The sequence below is a fragment of the Solenopsis invicta genome, chromosome 11, assembly GCF_016802725.1.
Source record: "Solenopsis invicta isolate M01_SB chromosome 11, UNIL_Sinv_3.0, whole genome shotgun sequence".
NCBI classification, from domain to species: domain Eukaryota; kingdom Metazoa; phylum Arthropoda; class Insecta; order Hymenoptera; family Formicidae; genus Solenopsis; species Solenopsis invicta.
Window position 1 is genome coordinate 3,380,825 of NC_052674.1, and position 24,035 is coordinate 3,404,859.

Here is a 24,035-nt window from a genome sequence, read left to right on the forward strand (position 1 = left end):
GCCAAATATAACAAAAAAATACAATTACAGCTGTTTACAGTTATAAAAACTGTAAAATTACAGAATTCATTGAACATTCGAGACAGAATTATTTGATCTTTTTCCTCTAAAAAAAACTCCATATATTTATTGTTAATATGTGTAGAATAACAATGATAAACAATAAACATATAGGATACTCAAATTCAATTTTTTTGTTTCGTGCTAATAAAGATGCTTTATTACACTGAATGCTGCTTTTTCATAAACTGGCCACTGTGTCTGTATATGTATGTGTACTTATGATTTTTATTATATCATCATATCATAAATATTTTTTCTTCATTAATTTGATTTTTTCAGACATAGGGGATGTCTAGAAATATTTCTTCAGCTTTGTTCTATCACTTTAGTAAAAAGTTTATATATATATGCATGTTTATAATAAGCATACATCCATTCTCGCTATCCATTCCATTTAAAAATGTCACCGTGTACACGCTAAACATATTCTAAATTTGGGAAGGAGTACAGAATACGAGGCATAAGAACATAAAATCACATCTGAGTCCATAGCAAAAAGAATGACACACTATTACTAACAGAGGAAACAAATTTTTTTTAGACAATTTTTAGGCAAATATAAGACTATGAATGTTTTCCAACAATCATACATTGTATGACACAATATTACACAGTGTCGACTTGTAGCTGAAACGCTGCTTTTTTTAGTTTTTATTTCACTTTTTTATTTCAATATCACTGCGCCAAAAATGTAATGTTGGTATCCATGTGGACCCAGGTAGAACATAAAAATTATAATATCAGAAGAAATTTGTCACTCAATGATATTATAATATCTTAAATATACTTATAAGTGACAAAGTCCTTATGTTATTATAACTGTTCAATGTAAAGTGTGACACAAAACGACGACACAGTCAAATACAGCATTTTAGCTACATATGATTGTATCAGTTAGAAAACACTGGATCGCACACTATGTTATGCAGTGTCGCCTATGTACGTTATTGGAAAGTACCTTGTTTTTTACTATATATATATATATATATAGTGGCCATTTTATACCTTTTTCACATTATACGGTCAACATTTAATACAAAAATTAATCTATTATATCTAATGACATTCCGAATGCGTTCGAATGTAAACGTCAATTAATGAATTCTACTGTTAAAATTACTTAGAGGCTAAGTTTTCTCTTAAATGTACATAAATAACCCTCTTATCCAGTAACTATACTTTTGCAGTGTGTCTCAAATGTTAATAAATTGTCCATTTCCATTTCATCTTTTGGCTTAAATATCGAAAATTTAAATTAAACTTTCAAACATTCAATTTTTACATCGTACGAGCCAATAGTGAGCTTGTACAAAAATCTAAATATTACAATATATTTCTTCTGTGCCTTTTGAGTAAAAGACAGAAAGTGATTCTTTATGTGTTGCACAATGTTTTGTATGCGATGTGGTTGCGATAGGTGAGAGAGTTGTATGTTGAAGTTCGTTACGACAAAAGCAGATTTTTGACTGAGCATTCTCAATTTCTTACGATTTCCAAACACATCTAAAATATATAAAGGTTAGAAGCCTTCCTGATACTGTTTTGAATCTAATTTCGCTTGGGTGAGCTCGAGTTGTCTTTTTGCTTCACATTGAGGGAAATTTTGTAGATCATAATATTGTGGCGCTATCATAAGTAACCAATCAGCTGTAAAAAAAATACATAAAATCTCAGTAAAGAAAAATTAAATCAATGATAATTATTATAATGAATCAATGAAATAAAAAAGTAATACTGTGCTAATTGTGATTAAGTACGAAAAAAACTTACGTTTTATATCGGTGACTGTTCTGATATAATTTTTAGTTGTTAGTACAAATTCATTATAGATAACCCACTCTGGTTTGTGATCAAGACAACTGCTCGGATGAAGTTGTACTACCTGATTGTCTTTGATAGTCAGGTAATGTCCTGTTCTTTCTAAATGTGCTACCTGTTGGAATGAAAAATCGAGATATAATATGTAAAAAAAAAACATGTAAAGAGAAGCTCACTGCAATGCATATCAATATTTATGTTACCTGCATGAAAAAACCATTAACAAGAGCTTTTCTGATATTAATGTAATAATCTTTTGAATTAAAGTCCGTCGAAGTACGTTTTAATACAAATCGATCCATTATTCGGCTCAACTGTTGCCTTACATTGTCTCCACTCTTCAACGATCGATAATTCACGTAATTGTCATAACACCATTGGACATCATCCATATCTGTAAATAATTTGTCAGAAATAGAATTATCAAATCATGTTTTGCTATTAGAAATATTATGTTTACTCTACATCATTTATCATATAATAAAAATTAAAAGCACTTACGTTGTTTGAAAGAATGATATACGTTAAGTAGTGTCAGATGATCACCATCAATATGTGCAAATTTCATTTTTGCATCATCTGCAGCCTTTTTTGATTCATTTGGCCTCACAAAGCACTGTGGGACTAATACCACGTCAATCATCAATATACTACCATGTTATCTTACCACAATTCTGATTCTATTTTACTTTATTTTTAGAGTTATTTCTTAAACATTTTACACATAATTTTCATGATGTATTAATAGATAATATGTATAACATAAATAGAATAAACTGTTATTATTAAAGTATAAATAGTATTAGTAGAGTTACATGGTGTAATCATGTACAACAAACCCTAATACGTTACCTGAGAGCATAGCGGTAATACTGAGTATCTCATTGCTGCAATTATGATTACAAGAAGCTATAAGCATCTTTGCCAACTGAGGATCTAATGGAAATTCCGCCATTACCGCGCCGAGATCCGTCAGATTCCCGTCATCATCAAGAGCCGCTAGATAATTCAAAAGCTCCAAAGCTCTCATAAGAGTTTCAGGCGCAGGTGGATCCATAAAGTCAAAATGTACCTGTCACATAACACGCGATAAAGTCATTAAATTTAATACAAAACAATGTTATTTAAAAAGCAAATAATAAATTATTATTTGAATAATGTAACATTATAATAAACACACCAGATCGTCAATGCCGAGTTTCTTCAATTGCAATACGACGCTTCCGAGATTAGAACGCAAAATCTCAGGATAGGTATTATCTTGCATTTCATTCTTGTATGCCTTTTCTGTATATAATCTGAAACACTTTCCAGGTCTTGTTCTGCCAGCACGACCGGCTCTCTGCTGTGCCGAAGCTTTGCTAATAGGTGATACTAAGAGGGATTCAACACGAATCCTAGGATTATATACCTATTAACAAAAAAGAACATTAGAAATTAATAAGTTTACCATAATAAAAATTAAATTCTCAATGCTAGTTTAAGATTACTGATTTAAATTAAAGCATATTTACTTTTTGCTTGGCAAAACCAGGATCTATGACAAAGACGACCCCGTCAATAGTCAACGATGTTTCCGCAATATTAGTCGAGACGACGACTTTGCGACCGATAGCACCATTAGCTTTGGTAGGCGGAGCAGGCTCGAATATTCTCTGTTGAAGATTCGGTGGCAGTGTCGAATACAACGGTATGCACTTCAATTCACCGACTTCAGGTCCCAAGTTGTCCATTTCTCTTTTAATTCTCTTACAAGCTTCTTCGATTTCTTCTTGGCCAGTTAGAAATAGCAAAAGGTCCCCAGCAATCTCTTCACACATCTGTATCTGAATAACAGTTCTAATTGCCGCTTCCAAGTAATCTCTTTCTGGCTCCGGCGTGTAAAATATCTCGACTGGATGCGTTCTACCAGGTACGTTCATGAGCGGTGCGTTATCAAAGTACTGCTGAAATTTTCCCGCGTCCAAGGTAGCACTCATAATCACAAGTTTCAAGTCCGGTCTTTGTTTGATCACTTCTTTCAAAACACCCATCAGCAAATCAGTAGCTAACGTTCTTTCATGAGCTTCATCTAGCAGTATCACTTGATAGGCATCCAACATAGGATCGGACATGCCTTCTCGAAGCAACATACCGTCGGTCATGTACTTCAACACAGTCCTCGGAGAACTACAATCTTCAAAACGGATGCTATATCCTACTTCTTGACCTATCAAAAAATTATATAAAATTTTTTTTTTTAGTTTAGCACAGTTGCAGCACTTTATCATATCACAATATTCTTTAATTTTTCAATGTAAAAGATAATGTCTGGTATTCACTGAAATTTTGTAAAAAAACTGCATGAGAATACCCAGATTTTCCATAAATTTTATTAAAAATTCCAGATAATATGAGAAAATTTTTTAATTGAAGTAAATTTATTTTATTATTTTTAATGTTTTTTAATCATGCAATTGTGAAAAAAAGCCATTTGAATTTTGTACATTAAATTTAAAAAAAATACTAAAAAAAGTAAACTAAATATAGCATATAATAATCTATTAGCAATACACAGATCTAACTCACCAGAAGCATAGAGCTCAAAAGTGATAAAACACAAATTTATATTTAGAAAGATGTATCAATAAATTTTTTTATAAAAACTCACGAGTCACATGAAAATGTACATACATGTGTATGACATATTTATTGCTAATCAATTTTGCATTATTAAAAAACATGATCAAAGAAACAATTTTGTCAGAAAGAGATAAAATTTAAATTTAAAAGTAAAGCTCCAAAAATTTCCCTAATACCAATAAAATCCATGAAAATTCATTATTTTCAAGGTTAAAAATAATTTCCCAAAAAATTTCAGGTTTTCCTGGTTTTTCCATAAAATAAACACTCCCATAATCAATAATTAACATACTTAAATAAAAATTTTCATTATATTTATAAAAACAAAAATTTTTTTATTTGCATTTTAATCATTTTCAAATCTTTTTTTTTTTAATTTTTTTGTGCTCTTATTAATTCAAGATACAAAATAAATAAAATTGTTCTTAATATAATTGTATTATAATATATACCTAAGGCAACATCCATCTCTTCTGAAACTCTTTGAGCAACGCTCATAGCTGCCACTCTTCTAGGTTGTGTACAGGCAACTCCTTTGTTTCCAATACTTCTCGAATACTCCACACACCATTGCGGTATCTGTGTAGTCTTACCAGAACCTGTTTCTCCAACGAGAACAATGCATTGATGCTGAGATAACAATCTCATAAAATCAGTCCGATACTCGAATACAGGCAGAGTTATCCTTTTCTTGTAAAGTTCATAGTATCTCGGCGTGTATGGCAGCATAGTATATGGATTGAATTGTACTTGGCTCTTCGCCGCCGTCGTCCCTGGAGTTGTTGCATTGTTGGAAACAGAACTGTCCCTGCAAAAAGATTACAATATTACATTTTTCATTCTAACAATCCATGTATGCAGCAAGCAGTACGTAGAGTACGCAGAGCATACGAATAACTTGGGTATCTCTATGTAAAATGGTACAATCTCGAGATATCATCAACGCGAGAATCGGCACATGTGCAAATTTAAATCAAATTACGGCGATGCGTGCGAATAAGTGCACATAGTGCATGGTACGCTCGCTAGAGAAAAGAATATAAAAAACCTAGACTCATTTTTTTTCGCAAATGCAAAACAGGTCAGACGACAGAACCGTTACGAAGCATAGCTACGAGTTTCCCATCGTCGCCGGAAGTGAGGGCTATCGAAGCGACATGACCTATCCGAGGCTCGTCGTCCGCAGACAACATGTGAGGATCGCGCGCACGTGCCAGGACGTGGATATTTGCCAGGGTATCCGGATATTCACGCGCGCGATCGCGCGTACGATAAGCTCTCTGGCATGGTGCTGATACGATGTCGCGGCATTGCACATGGCAAAGGGGGACTGCTGCCGACTACCCGTGACCACTATCGTCCGCGTGAACGGAAATAATGTTTGAAACACTTACGTGGCTTTCCGTTTGACATAGGGATCTACGACCTCGATCCTACGCTTCGACATAGCGTCCCCGTCGCCTCAAGCGCGGTCAAGCAGAAGCCAAAACTGTTTACGAAATTTCAGGCGAGGCGTCAGTCAAGATGGCAAGCAGGCGCCAGCAGCGGCTTGAAGCAGGCTTCCTGCCTTTGTAGTGAATACAAGCAACAGCAGATGGCGCTGACGGCAGTTTAAAAAAAAAAAGCAAGCAGAAGAGATAAAAAAGAGAAGGCAGGAAAAAAACGGAATGTTTTTTTATAGGTAATTAATAACTCATTAGAATTCAGAAAATAGAATTTCTCACAAAAAAATGAGCAACCTACATATTATAAAATGCATAGACATTTGCTTGTCTTATAATTAAATAATTAGGTAGATTTTTAATAAAATTTTTAGTAGAATTTCGATGTAACGTTTGATGAAAGTACTGAATTAGTATGGGCGAGTTTTTTAATTCAACGATTAATCAATCGCATTATGCGTAAATGTAACTTTATTCTGTAAAAGCAGCATTTGCTTATAATGCTATTGATCTATCAATGAATTAAAAAACTTGCTCTATTAAAAATTACCATTAAAAATTTATAGTGGCTTTTTATTAAATTTGTAATAGAAAACAAATTTTGCATATGCATAGCTGGAGAGAAACCTAAAAGCAGCCAACCTGACTTTTTTCATGGGACCGTCACAATCCTCATACATTACCACCAGTACATCCATTCCTGCAATTGGTACTATATAGCACATTTATATTTTCTTTTACAACACTGCCAATAAAAATAGTTCAAGTCTACGTTAAAATCATGGAGCACTGAGGATATAATTTTTTAATCCCCACTACATTATTTTAGCATAGACAACATAAAAAGAATTTAAAGCTTAAAGCAAAAATGTGATATATTTAAAAAAAAATAATGATGCTAATATAGAAAAGATGGCAATTTCAAGTTTATTTTATAAGTTTAATAAAGTTACAAAAATAATGTATATATACACATTTTACTCTGTTAAATAAGTACATTTCTTATAATATATATAGCTTCATTGTCACATCCAAAAAGTAATGTCGATCTGTTGATATCAATACTGTTTATTGGTTTGTGCATAGCAGCACACAGTGAATTCACATTAACTTTTCCATTTGCACTAATTGTATTCAACCAATGCATGTCTGCAGAATCTAATATCATGAAAAACAGAATGTTAGAATCATCTATGATGCATTTGCAACTTATAGTTACAGTTAAACTTCTTACTAATAAATAATTTCTTTCAAGTTCCTTACCAAGTTTTAGTTTCGAACTTTGTGCATTGTTCCAATGCCACAACTCTCCGCTAACAGAACAAGTAAACAGATTGTCAGGTCTGTCTTGATGGAATAATATCTCGCTAACGGCCTTGGTGTGCGCATTGAGTTGTGACATCGGATAAGTATTCTGCCTTAAATCCCAGACAGTTAAACTGCCGTCTTCTCCACCGGCGACCACAATATGCCTTTGTGTAGGATGATGGGTAATACTCGTAGTTGCTGTCTGTAAAAGCATTTTTGTTACTTTAAGAATTTTATAAGATTTTTTCTAGTTTTCAGAATTATAGAAAAAGATGAAGAATAAATTAAATCAATCAAAATTAATCTAATTTCATAGAAATGGATATAAAGGTTTATATATTTATTGGAATTGTAAAACTTGTCAAAAAATAAAACAAGACTTACTTTAATTTGATCAGAGAGCATGAAAGTAGTGGCGGGCACATCTCGATCATTTCTCAGATCCCAAACTTTCATATGCCCTCTGGAATTTCCCGTGAGTACTTCATTGTGTTTTAAGAAGTCGGCGCAATATATAGAGCAACTATCAGCGTTTTCTGAAAGTAAAACAGAACAAATGTAACGAACATTTAAATGACATAATCAAATTATACATTACAAATTAATGCACATATTAATGCAAGTTTTACCAATAACCCTAACTGGTTTCTTTTCTGCAGCTGTGAGAAGATTAAGCTTCCCATCCTCTCCCACTGAAGCTATGTCTTGTTCAAAAGTAGACAATGCAGTGCAAGAGGCATAATCTGTTGTTCTATGAAAATAATTAAAAACATGTAATATTTATTTAGTCATTCAGAGCTAACATTAAAATCCTTGATACAGTTACTGATACTGGATTTGTGAAACTATGTTGACTAAAAAGTACTAATTAATTTCAAAGGACCAAAATGACATAACTCATAAAAAAACAAATACTTCAAATTTATTTTAATAACAATAATTCAAGATTTATAATTGACAGTAGGTTCAATAAACTCACAATCAATTTCATAAGATTAATATTTCGATTTCAAGGTTTACGAGAATGCAGACAAATTAACCAAGTTTACTCACTTAAAATTATGTATAAACTCCCATGACATATGTTCCTTAAATTCAGTACAGGTATCCTCATCAATTTGCAGTAATCTTATTGATCCTAAAGATGAGGCAGCGACAAAGAAATCTTTACTGATAAACTGAAAATCCATGTCCCATTAATTCTTAATAAATAAAATAAAAATTAATAGTTTTTTTAAAAAAGAATGATGTACTACCTTCAGTTCAGTTACATCCCCAAGAAATGAATATGACGACAAGACTACAGGGTATGACTCTTCGTCATAATTCGTTTTAAATGTCCAGTATGTTATTTTATTTATCTGCATAAAAAAGAAATTTGACAAAATTAAATTCTAAACTACTTAAACTCTTATCGTCATTATAAATTATTAATTTTTATTATTGAAATATATAAATGTACAAAGTTTTATATAAAAATACTATAATACACATTTACTTCAAGAAATATATTTATAGGTTAGGTATATCAGAGGTCTTACCGGGTTATCCCAACTACCGGTTAAAAAATTCTTCGCTTCCGTAAAATTTTCATATTGCCATCTTATTTTGGAAATTTTCTCAGACACAAACGTCCCTTGCACATTTTCTCCCATTTTTTGATAAAAATCAATGCGAATTCAACCGGGAAGGAAGTGCCAACTATCACAATGGTGGGACGCTAGCCACAGTCCCGCTAGTTCCGCTTAAATATTAAAAAGTGTCGCCATGTGTTGTGCATTCTTAAGCCATAATTATATTACCCAGACAATATTTATTTACAAATTATTTATAATTATTTCAATATTTTATAAATATTTCTGTGATCTTAGATTGAACAGATCATAAAGATTTATCATAAAAATATTTATAAAATATGTATAAAATATTAATTTTTTAAATATAAATATTAATTTTTTACTTACCATAAATATTGCATAAAATATTTAATCTATATTTTAATAACATGTTGAATAAAGATTTTATGATTTTTTCCTTCATGTATATAAAATACGTATAAAATATTTATTTAAATAATATTTAAAAATAATAATAATAATAAATATTTATAAATATTTATCATAAATCGTGTATTGTCTGAGCGAATTGAAGATTAAAGATTACAAAATGGAAATTTTGAAATTTAACCAATCAGAAATAAATAGATTTAAATTAAAATATTGGTATGTCAAATTCAAATTTCAAATTCTCAATTTCAATCTCCAATCCGCTTTTGATACAGTCTATTTTATGCAACAAAATTTTTTTCATACCTTTTTACATTTTTTTTTTAATTATAAGCTTTTTATTTTGTTTAAAGCTGACATCAGATGTTTACGGTTATAAAGGTTTGATGAGCTACACTTTGAAGAAACTCAAACTAATTTTGTCCTCGTATTTTTTCAATGCTTTTTTTTAATACTGTCATATTAAATTGTTCCAATTATTTCCACGAAAATCTTCATATATATTTTAAAAAATATATCCCAAATTAAAAATTATTTCATTACAAGTCTAAAAAATGCAAAATAATACAGCTACAAAAAAACAGCTTTGTTTGTTCTAGTTTACAGAATTGTTAATTTATTTGTTTTTCTAATATTCTACAAACTTGCGTACAGATTTTTCATTTAGAAACGATTTTTGAAAATCGTCTTTTCAAGTTATTCTTTTCGATCTTTATGATTTTTGTCATATTGTATTAAACATATTTTTTTATTTGTTTTGATAATAGCTAATTTTCAATACAATAACAATTATAATTTTAGACAATTTTGATAAAATTTTAATTAGTTTAATCGATGATTAATTTAAAGAATGTCTGTATAATCCATAGTTTAATTTCAGTGTTTATTAAAATAAAATTTAAATACCCAGCAAACGAAAAAGAAATTGAAATAGATAGAAATAAATTTATTTCGATATTTTTGAGTTTGCGCTGCAGATTTTTTTAATCTATTTGAATCCAAAAATAATGTGATGAATACATCCGAATTCAGCATGATGAATAGCTTATTTCGTATTTCAATTTATTTAATTCTAAAAATAATATGAGAATAATAAATCTATTTGAATAATAAATCTATTCGAATTTACAATGATGAATAGTATATTTCCATTTATTTAAGTCTAAAAATACTTTAGGACTCTAAAGCGCGAACTTAGATAAATTAAAATGAATTAAAATAAATTACAATTTTTTCATCTTATTTGAATTCATTTTTGTTTGCTGAGTATAATTGATGTAAGAGAGAAAAATGTTATTTAATATAATATTCAAAATTTTACTTTGCTTAATGAGAAACAATCAAATTTTTTATAAACCATGTTATTATATTATCTGTGTAATTTTTCTTTGAGGCTTTCTCATCGGTAAGAAGACGATAAAATCTATTTTTAAGGGCGAGTGGAAGCCACCGCTGTTTGTAATTTCGGCTACACCATATGATGAATTCACAACGTGCTGTTCACGTGCGACGAGATGTCGAGAATCATACGTTACTCTGTATCATTGTTTTGTCTCATTTCGTTTTATTTGGCATATGGTGTGAGTGAATCTTTGCGGAAAACGCGTAAGTGTAAAACAATTGTTTATTACGCGCTGACAACTTCCCATGGATGCCTGATAAAATACTGTTTAAATAAAAATATTTTAAATAAATACATTTTAATATATGCTGTGACCAGTAAAAGTAAAAAATCACATAATTAGAATTTTGTTAAATTTAAAAAATTACAAAATCAAATTTAATGATATCATTAATGCAGTCAATTTTTCTAATTATGTCTTATGTATTTTTTTCCTCTTTATATTTATCATACAGATAAGAGACACAAGATTTGTACGTAATGTACAAAATCTGATAATTATTGAAACAACACTCCTAGATAAATAGAGCAGCATTGCGTCAATAATTATCAAACACTTGAATATACAATGTAGCATTATCAAATAATAATTTTGTTTATGAAATTCTAGAGATTTTTAAATAAGTTAGTCCAAAGATTTTTTAAAATGAATTAATAAAAATGAAAAGATGAAAAGCAGTAGTAAAATATTAACTATTTGTTATATTTGATTTAATATTTTATTATACAATCAATGCCTGATTTTATTATAATCTCAAAGAATGAAGTTTTATTGCAAAGTTACATATATAAACTCCTTTTATAAATAATCTTTGATGAAATTGCACTTTCTTTAGTGCATTATTCATTAAGACAGATTTATCTGAGATACACTGTCATTTTTAGCAACGATTGAGGCCAATGTCAGCAGCGACGATGTCACGGAAACGCAGCATACCACTTGCAAAATCGCAACGGAAGATGTGATCGCGAACGCACGTGCCACTGTTACAACAGTACTCAGCGGCGCCTGTAAGGCAAGTGAGTAAAAATCAAAACTGATAAAATAAAATATTTAAAAAATTAAAATATTAATATAAGTATATTATTATAAGTATCTATTACATCTAAATATTTAATATTAGCTTGACGCACATTGAAGGATACTGTAGCAAATTTTTTAACTTGCAGAAACACAATATTCAGAACGCATTTATAAAGATATTAGCGTGTTTTTTTTTATCTTTATTACTTAGTATAGACAGTAAGGATAGATTAAAAAATGCTCTTTTGAGTATATGGCTCATTATTTATAATAATATCAATAATTAAAATAGTTTTAAAAAATAAGATGAAAAATAATAATTTTCATATCTTTGCATTTTTCGTTAAAAATAATTTTTTAATTGTGTTAGAAGATGACTCCATACGCATTTAAGCTTTTCATTAAATCCTTATACAATTTTCTAAGAGTTGTCTTAATATTATTAAATTACGTAAAAAAGTAGAATGAAAGAGTTGTGAGTGACAATACGGCACACGGAGAATTTTAAACCTTTGGCATACCGAATGAAACACAGCTCTAAATTTAAATAAAGACATTCCAACACCATTCCATCTGATGCAAAATTAAGCCTTACAAATTGATTAAATTTTTTCACTAGAAGATAATTCCGCTCTCGTAAACGTAAGATAATCAATCATCGTTCATGGAAACATATTCTGTAGGTAGAACCTAAAATTAATATCAAGATCAAGATTATATCAAATAGAAATCATTTTACCAAAAATTGTTAAGATCACTCGATGATTTTGTAAATTCTTGATATAGTAATAATTTTAAAGTGATATTTTAAAAAAATGTTAACCAAAAAAATAATTAACATACAAGAAATTATCACAAAATTATTGTCAAAAAAGAGTTATCGTCAAATGTGATTTTTTAGTTAAAATTATCGTTAAAAGCATTTCGAGTGAAATTATAATAATTTTTCCTAAAATGACTTCTATGTGATATAATCTTAATCTTATGATTGTATGTTCTATCTGGGATGTTTTATCTTGGACATAGGTTTGTAATACGTTAAAGCTGTGATACATCAAGTCAGTTAAGATAAAAGTTATTTTAGAAAAATTATGATCTCACTCGATACACTTTTGATGATGATTTTGTAAATTCTTGATACGACAATAATTTAAAAGTGATCTTTTAACTAAAAAATTATTTTAAAATCATTGATATATCAAGAATTTCAAAGTGTATCAAATGTGAAATCATAATAAATTTTCCTAAAATGATTTTATTTTGATTTTATTATGATAGATTTTGTGTTCTGCTTGGACATGTTTTTAGAGACGATGGACGAAAAATTCGCGAGTCTCGAGGAAAAGTTGAGCAGAGAATTTGCAGATGTCAAATGGTTACTTTACAGCATTCTAGAGCAACAGTCAAATTATTTGAAAAATGTACGAAACGCTAATTATCTTCAGGACGGAGTGTTCGACGGTTATTTATCCCCGAGACAAGACGAGATCAATAAATTCAACAACACCATGCAAAATTTGAATGGTTAGTGCAATCATTTAGGAATAATTTAGTTATGCTCTGTGGATCAAAATATAAACGTTCTTTGTGATATATATAAATTTTTAAAATAATTTTTAGCACGTAGAAAAATACTTTTTTATCAACACACAGTCCATAATAACGATAAAGTTAACTTTATGCTTACAATTAAACAAGGTAGTTCTTCGACACAATTGGAAGACCTAAAGTTCTCAAAACTTTGCAAGTGCTTCTACTACTCTGCAACGGCCTATCTTGCATGTATCTTCCATGTATGAATGAGATTAGTAAACTTGGTAAAAGAACAGTCTTGTACCAACTACAAGTGTTATTAAATTTTTATACACTTGTATAACAGAGTTGAAAGAAAACTTCTATTTTAGTATTTGTATATTGATTATTCTAGATTCTAAATAAGAAATAACGTTTACCTGTGTCGCAAAACATACTTTAAATGGATTTCTTACTTTGAAATTTTTATTTTAAATACATATTATTTATTTATATACATTTACATATATTTACATTATAAATATTATGAATTTTATTTTAAATAAATATTAATTGTTGTAAATTTTAATAGTTGCCATTAAAACGATTATCAAAGTTCTTAATATTCTTAATTAAATTCAGAGTGAACAAATAATTTTTACAATCTGAATGTACGGCAAAGCTTAGTATGAAAAATGAAATAACTTTATTTTTAATTGTTTACAATCCGAATGATAATGTATAATTCATTTTCTAGAAACTAAAGCTACGCAAAACATGACATTTAACTTGGCATATGTGTTATCGCATGTGCATGTGATTCTATTTTAGAATAATGAGACCCGAAATATAAACGCGGACGTAGTGTATAGAAGTCTTGTACTTCTTGCATAATATCCTGCATTGTTATACTTCAGAGCCTAAGCTAAGCATTTGTATGTAAGAGATCCATGCTTTTATGTAAATGGATTCTGCGTTGAGGGGGTGAGAGAAGGTGAGAGTTCGCCTTGTCCATGGAACGACAAAGCTGAAGCTTAGTCGGGATAAACATGATTCAAATGAAATGAATAGTGCAACGAAGTACTGAGATTTATTATTTTCAATTGCAGTACATGCAATGATTAACTCTGTCGCGTTTGAATCATAAAAGATTTACGTAATACGCAGAAACCCAGTAAAACTTGTAACGCGACTTCTATTAAATTATTGTAACTACATTGTATTGTTAAACTTTGATTTTATTAAGATATTTAATGAATTATTGAAAATATTATGATTTTTTGATAAGAAATCAATTGATAAAATTATACAAAAAATTATTTATATAAAATATTTTGAATTTATCCTTAATTTAATAATCTTGAAATTTAAGAGTTAGACATTATTTCGCAGTAAAAATTTAATGACAAGCTTTGAGCGAACACTTCATATTATTAACAATCAAAGCAAAGCATATATGTTTAATTGGACATTATGTAATATATCATAATCTGTTAATCTTTAAATTACATGATGAATGATGATGTGAGATTTTATCCCAAATTAATTGAAATATGAGATTTTGTCGTTTAAAGCTTACTTATTAAAACTTTTAATATTTTTCAAATCTTCAATTAACTTCATAAAGTTCTCATCTTGCAAGTTGAAAAAAAATTTGATTTAAATATTAAAAAACGCACTATCTTGTAGTATCATAAAAAATTCTGCATTTTTTTTGTGAAAGTTACAAAAAAATGATACCTCAAAAAGGAAATAATGATTATGAGTGGAAAGTTATAATTTTTAATTATTCATGTTCCAGATTCAACGAATGCATTTGCTTATTACTGGGAGGTGAAAAATTTCAATATGATGCTGATGAGCTGGCAGACTGGCCGTTCGATGCGCAGCTCTACCTTCTACGTGGATCGCAGCGGTTATGCCATGTACCTGAAAATCACTCCAAAATACTTTCCCGATGGCACGGTCTTCGTAGGTGTCGGATTAACCCGCGGCCGTTACGATTCCATTCTTGCGTGGCCATTTCCTCACAGAATCCGCCTCGAGGTATGCACAGGTATACGATGATCAAAACCAAGTTAGACGATCCCGGAGATAAATCGGTAGACCCCAAATAAAATAAAATTTTACAAATTTTTGGATCACAGATGATACAATTGCAAAATGTCATTGCAAAAAATACCTGCGGGCGAGCGGAAAGAAGGAGAACATCGTACTGAGATGTCGTGTCGAATATCCTTGTCGCGGATGTTTATGGAAATCTCTCGAGACGTTTTCAGAACAGGGGAACCTTTTCAACGCGATCAAATGATTTCCAACGAAATTAGAGAGACACGACTACATAAGTACGATTCCTTGTTGCTCTCATTTTCATTATAAAAAGGATAGACAAAATCAATATTGTTCGAAGAAGCTATCTTACTTTTCAATTTTACTTTATTATTATTGGATAAATATATTTTATATGTATCGTCGGTTAAAACGTATCAGATAATTTCAATCTTTTGAATAGATGTATTTTTTCCGTCTTATCTTGAATTTCACGTTATCCGCGATTTTAATTTTTGACTGATTTTTGTTACATTTTTACGCGAAGAATTGATTAATAATCAAAAATTTAAAAAAGTAAAAAATTGTTAAAACTAATAAAATTAATTAATTAAATTATTAATAAATAAATATTAAATTGACCAAATTAATTGCTTATTTTACTTGCATTACATAATTATTTAATTTATAATAACAAATATATTGTATTAACGACCAAATATTTATGTTTATTTATTTTATGTAAATAAACATAAATAATAAACCTAATAATAATTGCTTATTATTTCTTTACAAATTTAACTCAATTTATTTAATTAAATTTAATATCTTTCATGTTGTGTTACATATTATTAAAATGTGACATTGAATATTTATTTATGTGTAAATAATTTTATAATGTGACTCGGTAGGTATTAGATCAATCTTTGAGAGGCGTGCGTGAAGATCGACGATCTCGAATTTGGGATCCAGTGACGCTTTGTACAGAAGACTTCTGGGGTAGACCTGTGGCGGACAATCCGGAGTGCGTCGGGATGAGTATTCCCAGACGTGTAATTCTATCAAAATCATTATCAATATCGTCTCGATATTCAGGAAATGCTAGGTATGTGTGGAATGGAAGTATGCTAATAAAACTTATCGTTTATCTGTAGGTTAAGATAAACATACAACTATCAGGAAATATTTACTACACATATCAGTAATATTTTTGCTGCTATTATTAAACAAAATATGTATCGTAATTATTATAAAAGAAGAGAAAAAGCAAAATTAATAAGTTGTTATTTTGCATATTAATTAACTAGATAACATTTTATAGAATTTATTGAGTACAATTAAAATTCAATGTAACAGTTGTTTAAAAAAGATGTAGATTTTAAAGTTACTTTTAGCAAATTAATTAAGACATTTGTCGAGAGGATGAGGTACGTACAAATAAATGCATAACTGTCAAAGTGCTCCTGCAAATAAATGAATATTTCTAATCTAATTCTAGCTAACACCAATATTATACTGATTACATTTTTATATGCTTCTTTTGTGAACAATACATTCGTAATAGTAAAATTCTCGGAAGTTGTACGGAAATGTCATATAATTGTACAATTTTCTCATTTAAACGTAGATTTCTTTAATTATAACAAGACGAAGAAATAAATACAAATTAAGATATAGGCAAAGTGGACGCAAAAAAAACTGCGTCCCATCGCAAAAGAAGAAATAAGCTTTAGTTAAATTAGTGTAATTTCATAAACATAATTTTTACACTGAAAAAAGATATTGCAAATCAAATGCTTTTTGTGCGTTTTCTTCGATATTTCTTATATAGTTAAAAAAACAATGGATAATGAACATTTCTATAAAATATACATTATATTTAAAGAGATATCACTCAATGGAAAAATAAATAATTTATTTACTAAAAATAAAATTTTTATTACACTCTATTAAAAAAAAAATAATGTATTAGGAAAAAAATACTTAAAAATTATTTGTAACATAATACTTATCTCACATCAAATTTATTCCTAGAAAATAAACCAATTAATAAGAAAAGTAAGATATATTTCACAGAAATATATTTCATCATCACAACCAAATTTTTTATAATCAATAAATAGCGAAGAAAACGTTAAAAGGAGTATTTGCTTTTCAATATTTTGACTTTTTTCTCTCAGTGTATAAAATATTTAGTCAGTATTATAAATAAATTTCACAATGCATATTTAGAAATAAGATAAAATATAACTCCGTCTGTTACAAATTCTGGCGGCGCCCATGCGTCGAGTTGTGCCCATCAAAATTAGCTTTCCACCGTATCACGTAGAGGCATTTGACCCGAGAGATAAATCGGCAATTGTTGTGATCGATAATCGTACTCCTCACGATCCATCGTTTTCCAAGCATTCTGTTTGGCGGCATTCAACAGTGCTTTGTACAGAGAAACCGGATACTGAACGTTGTTGCTCGTTACTTCAAAGTTCAATAAATCTTGCAGCGTAGAAGGTCCTTTCTTCTTCTCTCTTTTTTCTTCCGAAATAAATCTGCCACATCCTATGAGGCATCAAAAGTATTTTATTAATTACTAAAATTTCTACAAAAATCAAACCAGCCCATTTTTTATAAATCTGGCGTCAAATCATTTTCTAGAATATTGTCATATCAAATATGATTAACCAATTCTCTTTCTATTCGTGATTATGGACTGAGTTTTAGTTTCGTGGACACAAGATTTTAGAAGCAAATAAGTCCAAAGATGTTCTAATTTTTTTTAATGATATATTTATACAATTAATAGTTTGAAGAATAGAAGTTTTTCTGTTTCTTGAAAATTCCTTTTTGGACTTGTTTAAAGCTTTGAAATATGCTACTGTCTTATGATTTATTTCAGACAAATATTGTTTTAAACAAAAAGCTTTCAGTTTTCGAAAAATATTGAAAATTATTTTGAGTTTTGGAAAGTATTGTTGATCTCTGAAAGTAAAAAAATTATTTCTTACCCGTGAAAGCATTGCAAAATGGTCTCTTTGCCTTGATTGTTTTCTCTGCGTTTAGGCCGTTTAGAAGCTGCCGTTCGAACTGTAAAAATGAATTCTGCCCGCCCATTCCCATTAGGAATTATTTTTTATCTTTTCAAAATATGTGAAATTCGATTGATATTTAGTTTGATATTAAATTTGATGTATAGAGAATAATTCTTTTACTGTTAATCTATTTTACATAAACTAAAATTGTACACCAGATATTTTTGATTGACAGAATATACATGTTTTAAGAAATAGATATAACAGTTTACAAATTCCAAGTAATATAACAAAAATTTATCTTAACGCTCTCAGTAAATTATTCATTGAAAGCTTTACCTTGTCTCTCGAAATCTCACTATTTGCCACCTTCAGCAGACACATGCAAGCCAGAGTACAGTAAAGATATTTGGTAATCTGCATAACGAAACAAGATATTAACAAACACAGAAAACTGTTCAGACGTTTTTCGTAACAACTCTGTGAATTGTTTAAATGGAGAAAACGGATCTTACTGCTTAATAATAATTTTCGTGATGAATTGTATATGCATTTACAAGTTCTCTTGAACTGCGTGCTGCATGTTTCAAGGGGGATCTAGGTTCGCACCCTAACAGAGGCAACAAATTTTTTACAATTTTCGAGATAGAGATTTGTAGAGATGCTTATAGGCAACCAAATCATGAAATTGATTAGCAATTTAATTTCTGATATTACATTTCTTGTTCTACTTAATTAACAGCTGCGTTTTAAAGTCCGGCAAACATGCGGTGCGCAGTTCGAGGGAATTTGTATATAAATTTACTTTGAAAATTATTATTGAGTATTAAAATCTGTTTTCAATCGGTATTTCTCAATTTAAATGTATTAATACATTTTCCGATCATGAGATTGGCTATGGATTATGTAATTAATGACAGACAGGTAAACGGTATATCCTGTTGAGAACAATTTACAACAATGTTTATGTTAAATAAGCATCGTATCGTATTTATCCGGTACTTAAGCTCTTTAAACATCCGAGATCAATATTATATTACAGCTGATTAACAATTAGCGAAGTTGTTACGTTATTTGGAATGCCATATGAAGTGCATTCAATTTAATTAACTCAATAGGGATAACAAATAACGATTTTGCATATATTTACATTTCTTTTAATATAATACGCTTCGCGAAAAATTACAATTGATTTTTGTGTAATATAGGAGCGAAAAAATAAGACTTACGTCATTGTACGTGGTATTTAATATGCGGTTGTTTTTATAAAAATGATTGGTAACATTTGTTATTTCATACTGGGAAGTGGGAACTCCGATAACCGTATGTTAAATATTCGTTTGTTATCATGTGTTCGTAATATGCATGCAACTCAAATATTTGCGCATATTTTTAAATCAAAAGTAATTTTTTACATATAAGGTTATTAGAAAGAATTTATATGCCATTATTTTTTAAATTTTAATATTAAATGGATTAATAGATGAACCAAGTTAAATTATTATTGAGCTGGAATATACTTTAAATTTTATTACTAGAACTTTTTTAAATTATATAAAAAGAAATAAAATGCTAATTGTAGAGTAACTTTAGCATTTACGTCGCAAAATCAGAAAAAAATAGGATTGAAGATAATTTGCTTGCAATTATTCTGTTTTACGTGCCTTTATATTAATATTGCGTTTTCAGTTTTTTTACTATTATTATGTTTACCATTTTTTACTGTTAATATATCGAAACAGCATTATGAGTTGAATTAACTGTTAATGTTATGAGTAGCGCACACAGCAATGTATTACAATCTATATAAAATTATTACTCCTTATGAAGTGTAAAAGGCTTAGTGGTTATTTCGCAATATATAAGTGTAGAGGGCTAGTGGAGTATACTGTAATACAAGTACTTTAGTTCCGTGTTGAACTGAATTGTCTCACCTATATGAGTGGCTATATATTCCACCCCCTTTTGATATACAGTAAAAATGCAAGGGTTTCTAAAAGTTTTTCTTTTGAAATATAAGAAAATAAATATTTCATCTTTTGTATTTTTTTATAGTAGCAGACAATATAAAATTTTTATTGGCATAGTTTTTTTTTTATTTGAAACAGTAATAATGCTTGATAAATTAAGTTTTCGATAGGTGCGGTAAATATACCGGAGTTAACTTATACAAATTTAAAATTTAATTTGGACTTTTATACAATGTCGTGATATTATCAAAATTATTATTTGCAGTCTGTCATGGATTTATAATATTTGATTGATATGAAAAAATAATTAGTTTGTTACTAGTACTTAAATTCATAAGTACTTAATATCTCAGATAGCGCACGTGTTCAAAATCGGAAAAGAAGAATTAAAGATATTTTAAAGATGTCTTTTAGCACGACATGACTTAAAGTCATCTTTATATCGTTTTAAGACATTTATGTCTATTTCCGCCAATATAGATTAACTTTGATCTCAGTTTAACTTACTCTTTATCTTTTTTCAATTTTTAGAACTAAAGGAAGATGAAAAGTAAGTTAAACTGACAAGAGATCAAAAGTTGAACTGCGTTGGTGGAAATAAGCATTAATGTTCCCGTTTTAAACTGTCCAGGATTATTAGTAGTTACGCTTATTATAACACTTTGCGGTCCGCGACATTTTACCCTGTTGCATCATCTGACACAAACAAACTACAGCTATAATATAAACTGAGCTGCAATTTTTACCATAACCACGTACCGATATGAAAGCACCCATTAAACTATTTTATGTGTTTTGTTTTTAATAAAGTACATACAATATTCTTACACCGCGCAGCGGCATTGTGCCGTCGACTATAATGTCGAAATCCGCACGACGATACTATGGTTGCGTTTCGAAATTCATTACTGAAAATCTATAATACTATAATGCGAACTATAGATTTTCAGTACTGGCAGTATATATTGAAACGCATCTGTTATCGCGACCACACATAAAGTGTTAATACTTAATGTATTATTTTTATAAAACATTATATAATAATTGTATTTAAATTTATAAATCTAAAAAAAATATATATATATATATAAAATTCACACAATATTCAATTACAGTAATGAAAAAAATTGCAGAAATGCAAAATGTGTATTAGCCAAAACCTTAAATTACTTCACAGATGCACGATCTGAATACACATCATAAAACGTAAAATGCAAAAACGTTTTTATATTTAATGAATTTTTTATCATAAGAATTTTTTTAAAATTATTTATTTTAGTATAAAATAAAAGAAAATTTTACATTTTAAAAAAGTATAATAAAAGTTTGCAATATCTTTATACAATCGGCATATATGCTTTAATATTAAAATATTTAATTTAAAATATTTTTGAAGATACAAATGTATTAATAATATAATATTAAAATTTTCTCAGATTCCTTATGGAAATATAATACTACCAGTATTACATTTTTGTAAGAGATGTAGCAATATATATCAAACATCGATCCTGATCATTACATATTTAAATACGTGTTTAATATCAGTTTCTAGTTTCTATCTATATCATTCCTCACAAAAAATTTAGTACTAGCAATATTAAATTGGTTAGTAATTTGATTAATTATTGATTTGTTATTAATGTTTTTAACACTCAAAATAAGTAATTAATCATTAATTCAATACTACGTTCAATATTTTTAATTGTTGTAAAAGGCAAGGACTCTGACACAAACTTTTACATAATGCATATACGTATAATACGTAAGAGAATTAATCGATTAAAATCTTTTATTTCTAATCTAGGGAGGGAAAAACGAAGGAGTTGATTAATCCTTTTAATTGCTTCCTCTTGTGCATTATGCAAAAGACTTTGTTTCTGTCCCAACATGGTTACGAAAAAATCAAATATCACCAACCTTCATATTGCAATCTTCTTTTCAAGCGGTTTACAAGATCTTTGGTTTCTTCAAGACGCACCCCTAATTCGGCACCTCTTCAAGAAGTTACGTTCTCGATCAACTATCGATACGGGATACGCGATTCGTATGCCGAAGGACAGCCGCGCACGATTGAAGCCGTGAGCTTCTCCCTCTCGTTTGACGGGTAAAATCGCGCGGTCGGTCTTCAAATACAATCCCCTCCGTTGTGGTAAGTACCAGGGGGTGGATGCTAGCGCTTGGAGAACGCATGACCGCAAGGGCGCGGGCGTATTTTACACCTCAAAAAATCTCATTACCGAGAACACATTTCAGACCTTATGATTTCGTAAAAGATTCATGCATCTGATTTAACCCTTTCTAAACAATTTTTTTTTAATGTTAAATTTTCCTAAGCAAGGAATGCAAACAGGAAGCTCTCTGCGTGGGTGTGCAATTGGAGATTTTTATTTTAGTTCACTTTTAATAAATTCACTTTTAATAAAAAAAGACGAGATTTGATACAAGATTTATTAATAACTGTTATATACATATAACGGTTATTTTTATAATTCTAAATAATCCTTCTCTTTCAATCTCTCTCTCTCTCTCTCTCTCTCTCTCTCTCTCTCTCTCTCTCTTATGCTAGTTTCACATATAATTCAAGCAAATTAAATTTTTATTTAGTGCATTTGAATAAAAATTTTACTAGTCATATTTAAATTCAATCTTATAGATCATCAACTATTCGATTATTAGTTATCGTATCTTTAACTATAATATTTTTAAAATACTTTTTCACATGTTTAAACAAAATTAAAAGGCATTTATTATTGGAAGATATTTGAATTACTTCTTCGTCAAAAGACGTTTACATAACGCTCGAACTACCGTATAACTGTTCCGCTATAGATTACAGCCGAACTCCGATTCCGTGACTGCTCGCGGGATATGCATCTTATGCAGGTCTAATAATTCATGTTTCTCCGTAAGATTCAAGGATCATAAGTTGTCATAGGTCACAGGGTTTAACAGTGAGGTCTCAACCGCATATTGACGCAGCAACGCATCCCGACCATTTTATTGCGTGTATTGTACCGCTCGCGAGAGAATTCTCGTTACAATATTGTACTAATTGGTTACATATTTCAAAACAATTCGATATCCAAATCTATTGCAATTTAATTGATATTTTTTACGTAGGAATTGTAGTGTACAGTTCGTAGAAAGTTTTATTGTACTTTGAGGGCACGCGTACACGAAATAAAAATTCACATATATAGTATCAAAATCGAGTACGTGGGAGTCCAGTGTTTCAAAAATTGTTTAATTTTGAAATATCATTATTTCAAAGTTGCATTTTTACATACAAAACACTATAATATTTTTGCAAATATTATTCTTCTCAGATTTGCTCTTTATTATACTTTTAATTTAATCAACGTTAATTTTATCTTTATGCTTTGCATGGAAAATTTTTATTAACGTAAGTATTTGAGGAAATATAATAATGTACCTGTTCTGTGGCAACATATAATGGAGATAACACATTAAACTCTCTTTCTAAATAGAAATTTAAAAATAATTACAGTAAGTTAGTAAATCCTAGATGTGCGTAAATTTGAATGGTCATTGCTATATGCTAATCTGTGAATTTTGTAATAGAATATTTTGTAAACAGTCATAAGTGCAAATTATAGATAAAAGAGATATCTGATATCGTAACAGTATGATAAAAATAAGTGCTTTGCTTTTTAGCTGTAATGCATGAAAGATGAAGCAACAGTAAGTACCTCCTTCTAGCGCTCCATGCAAATATGATTTATCGCGTACTTACGCACAACAAACGAGAGCCTGGATTATGCAAAGAGAA

General features: G+C 29.4%; 4 protein-coding genes across 7 annotated transcripts; 1 reads left to right on the top strand and 3 right to left on the bottom strand.

Moving 5' to 3' along the window:
* Positions 1-98: 98 nt before the first annotated feature.
* LOC105194647 (putative pre-mRNA-splicing factor ATP-dependent RNA helicase PRP1) lies at positions 99-6,067 on the bottom strand. The gene is made up of 9 exons (XM_011159672.3): positions 5,898-6,067; positions 4,956-5,311; positions 3,396-4,090; positions 3,062-3,292; positions 2,734-2,953; positions 2,383-2,505; positions 2,085-2,275; positions 1,834-1,996; positions 99-1,710 (listed from the first exon to the last, which is right to left on the bottom strand). The coding sequence occupies exons 1-9, from the start codon at positions 5,948-5,950 to the stop codon at positions 1,583-1,585; spliced, it is 2,160 nt and encodes a 719-aa protein (XP_011157974.1). The 5' UTR covers positions 5,951-6,067; the 3' UTR covers positions 99-1,582.
* On the top strand, positions 6,047-16,587 carry LOC105194646 (TNF receptor-associated factor 6). 4 transcript variants are annotated; one of them, XM_039454977.1, is made up of 8 exons: positions 6,067-6,184; positions 6,561-6,654; positions 10,694-10,864; positions 11,547-11,681; positions 12,994-13,209; positions 14,999-15,253; positions 15,345-15,542; positions 16,158-16,282. In XM_039454977.1, the coding sequence occupies exons 3-7, from the start codon at positions 10,774-10,776 to the stop codon at positions 15,506-15,508; spliced, it is 861 nt and encodes a 286-aa protein (XP_039310911.1). In that variant the 5' UTR covers positions 6,067-6,184; positions 6,561-6,654; positions 10,694-10,773; the 3' UTR covers positions 15,509-15,542; positions 16,158-16,282. The 4 variants fall into 4 exon arrangements, with proteins under 4 accessions (XP_025986618.1, XP_039310911.1, XP_039310910.1 ...); XM_039454976.1 differs by lacking the exon at positions 15,345-15,542 and having other exon boundaries at positions 14,999-15,243; positions 16,158-16,587; XM_026130834.2 differs by lacking the exon at positions 16,158-16,282 and having other exon boundaries at positions 14,999-15,243; positions 15,345-15,539.
* On the bottom strand, positions 6,850-9,008 carry LOC105194645 (nucleoporin Nup43). The gene is made up of 7 exons (XM_011159670.3): positions 8,795-9,008; positions 8,510-8,614; positions 8,307-8,431; positions 7,883-8,004; positions 7,638-7,789; positions 7,209-7,455; positions 6,850-7,103 (listed from the first exon to the last, which is right to left on the bottom strand). The coding sequence occupies exons 1-7, from the start codon at positions 8,906-8,908 to the stop codon at positions 6,931-6,933; spliced, it is 1,038 nt and encodes a 345-aa protein (XP_011157972.1). The 5' UTR covers positions 8,909-9,008; the 3' UTR covers positions 6,850-6,930.
* Positions 16,555-22,355, bottom strand: LOC105194644. The gene is made up of 4 exons (XM_011159669.3): positions 22,163-22,355; positions 18,612-18,689; positions 18,249-18,342; positions 16,555-17,802 (listed from the first exon to the last, which is right to left on the bottom strand). Exons 1-4 carry the CDS (start codon positions 22,166-22,168, stop codon positions 17,552-17,554), a joined length of 429 nt encoding a protein of 142 aa, XP_011157971.1. The 5' UTR covers positions 22,169-22,355; the 3' UTR covers positions 16,555-17,551.
* Positions 22,356-24,035: the final 1,680 nt, after the last annotated feature.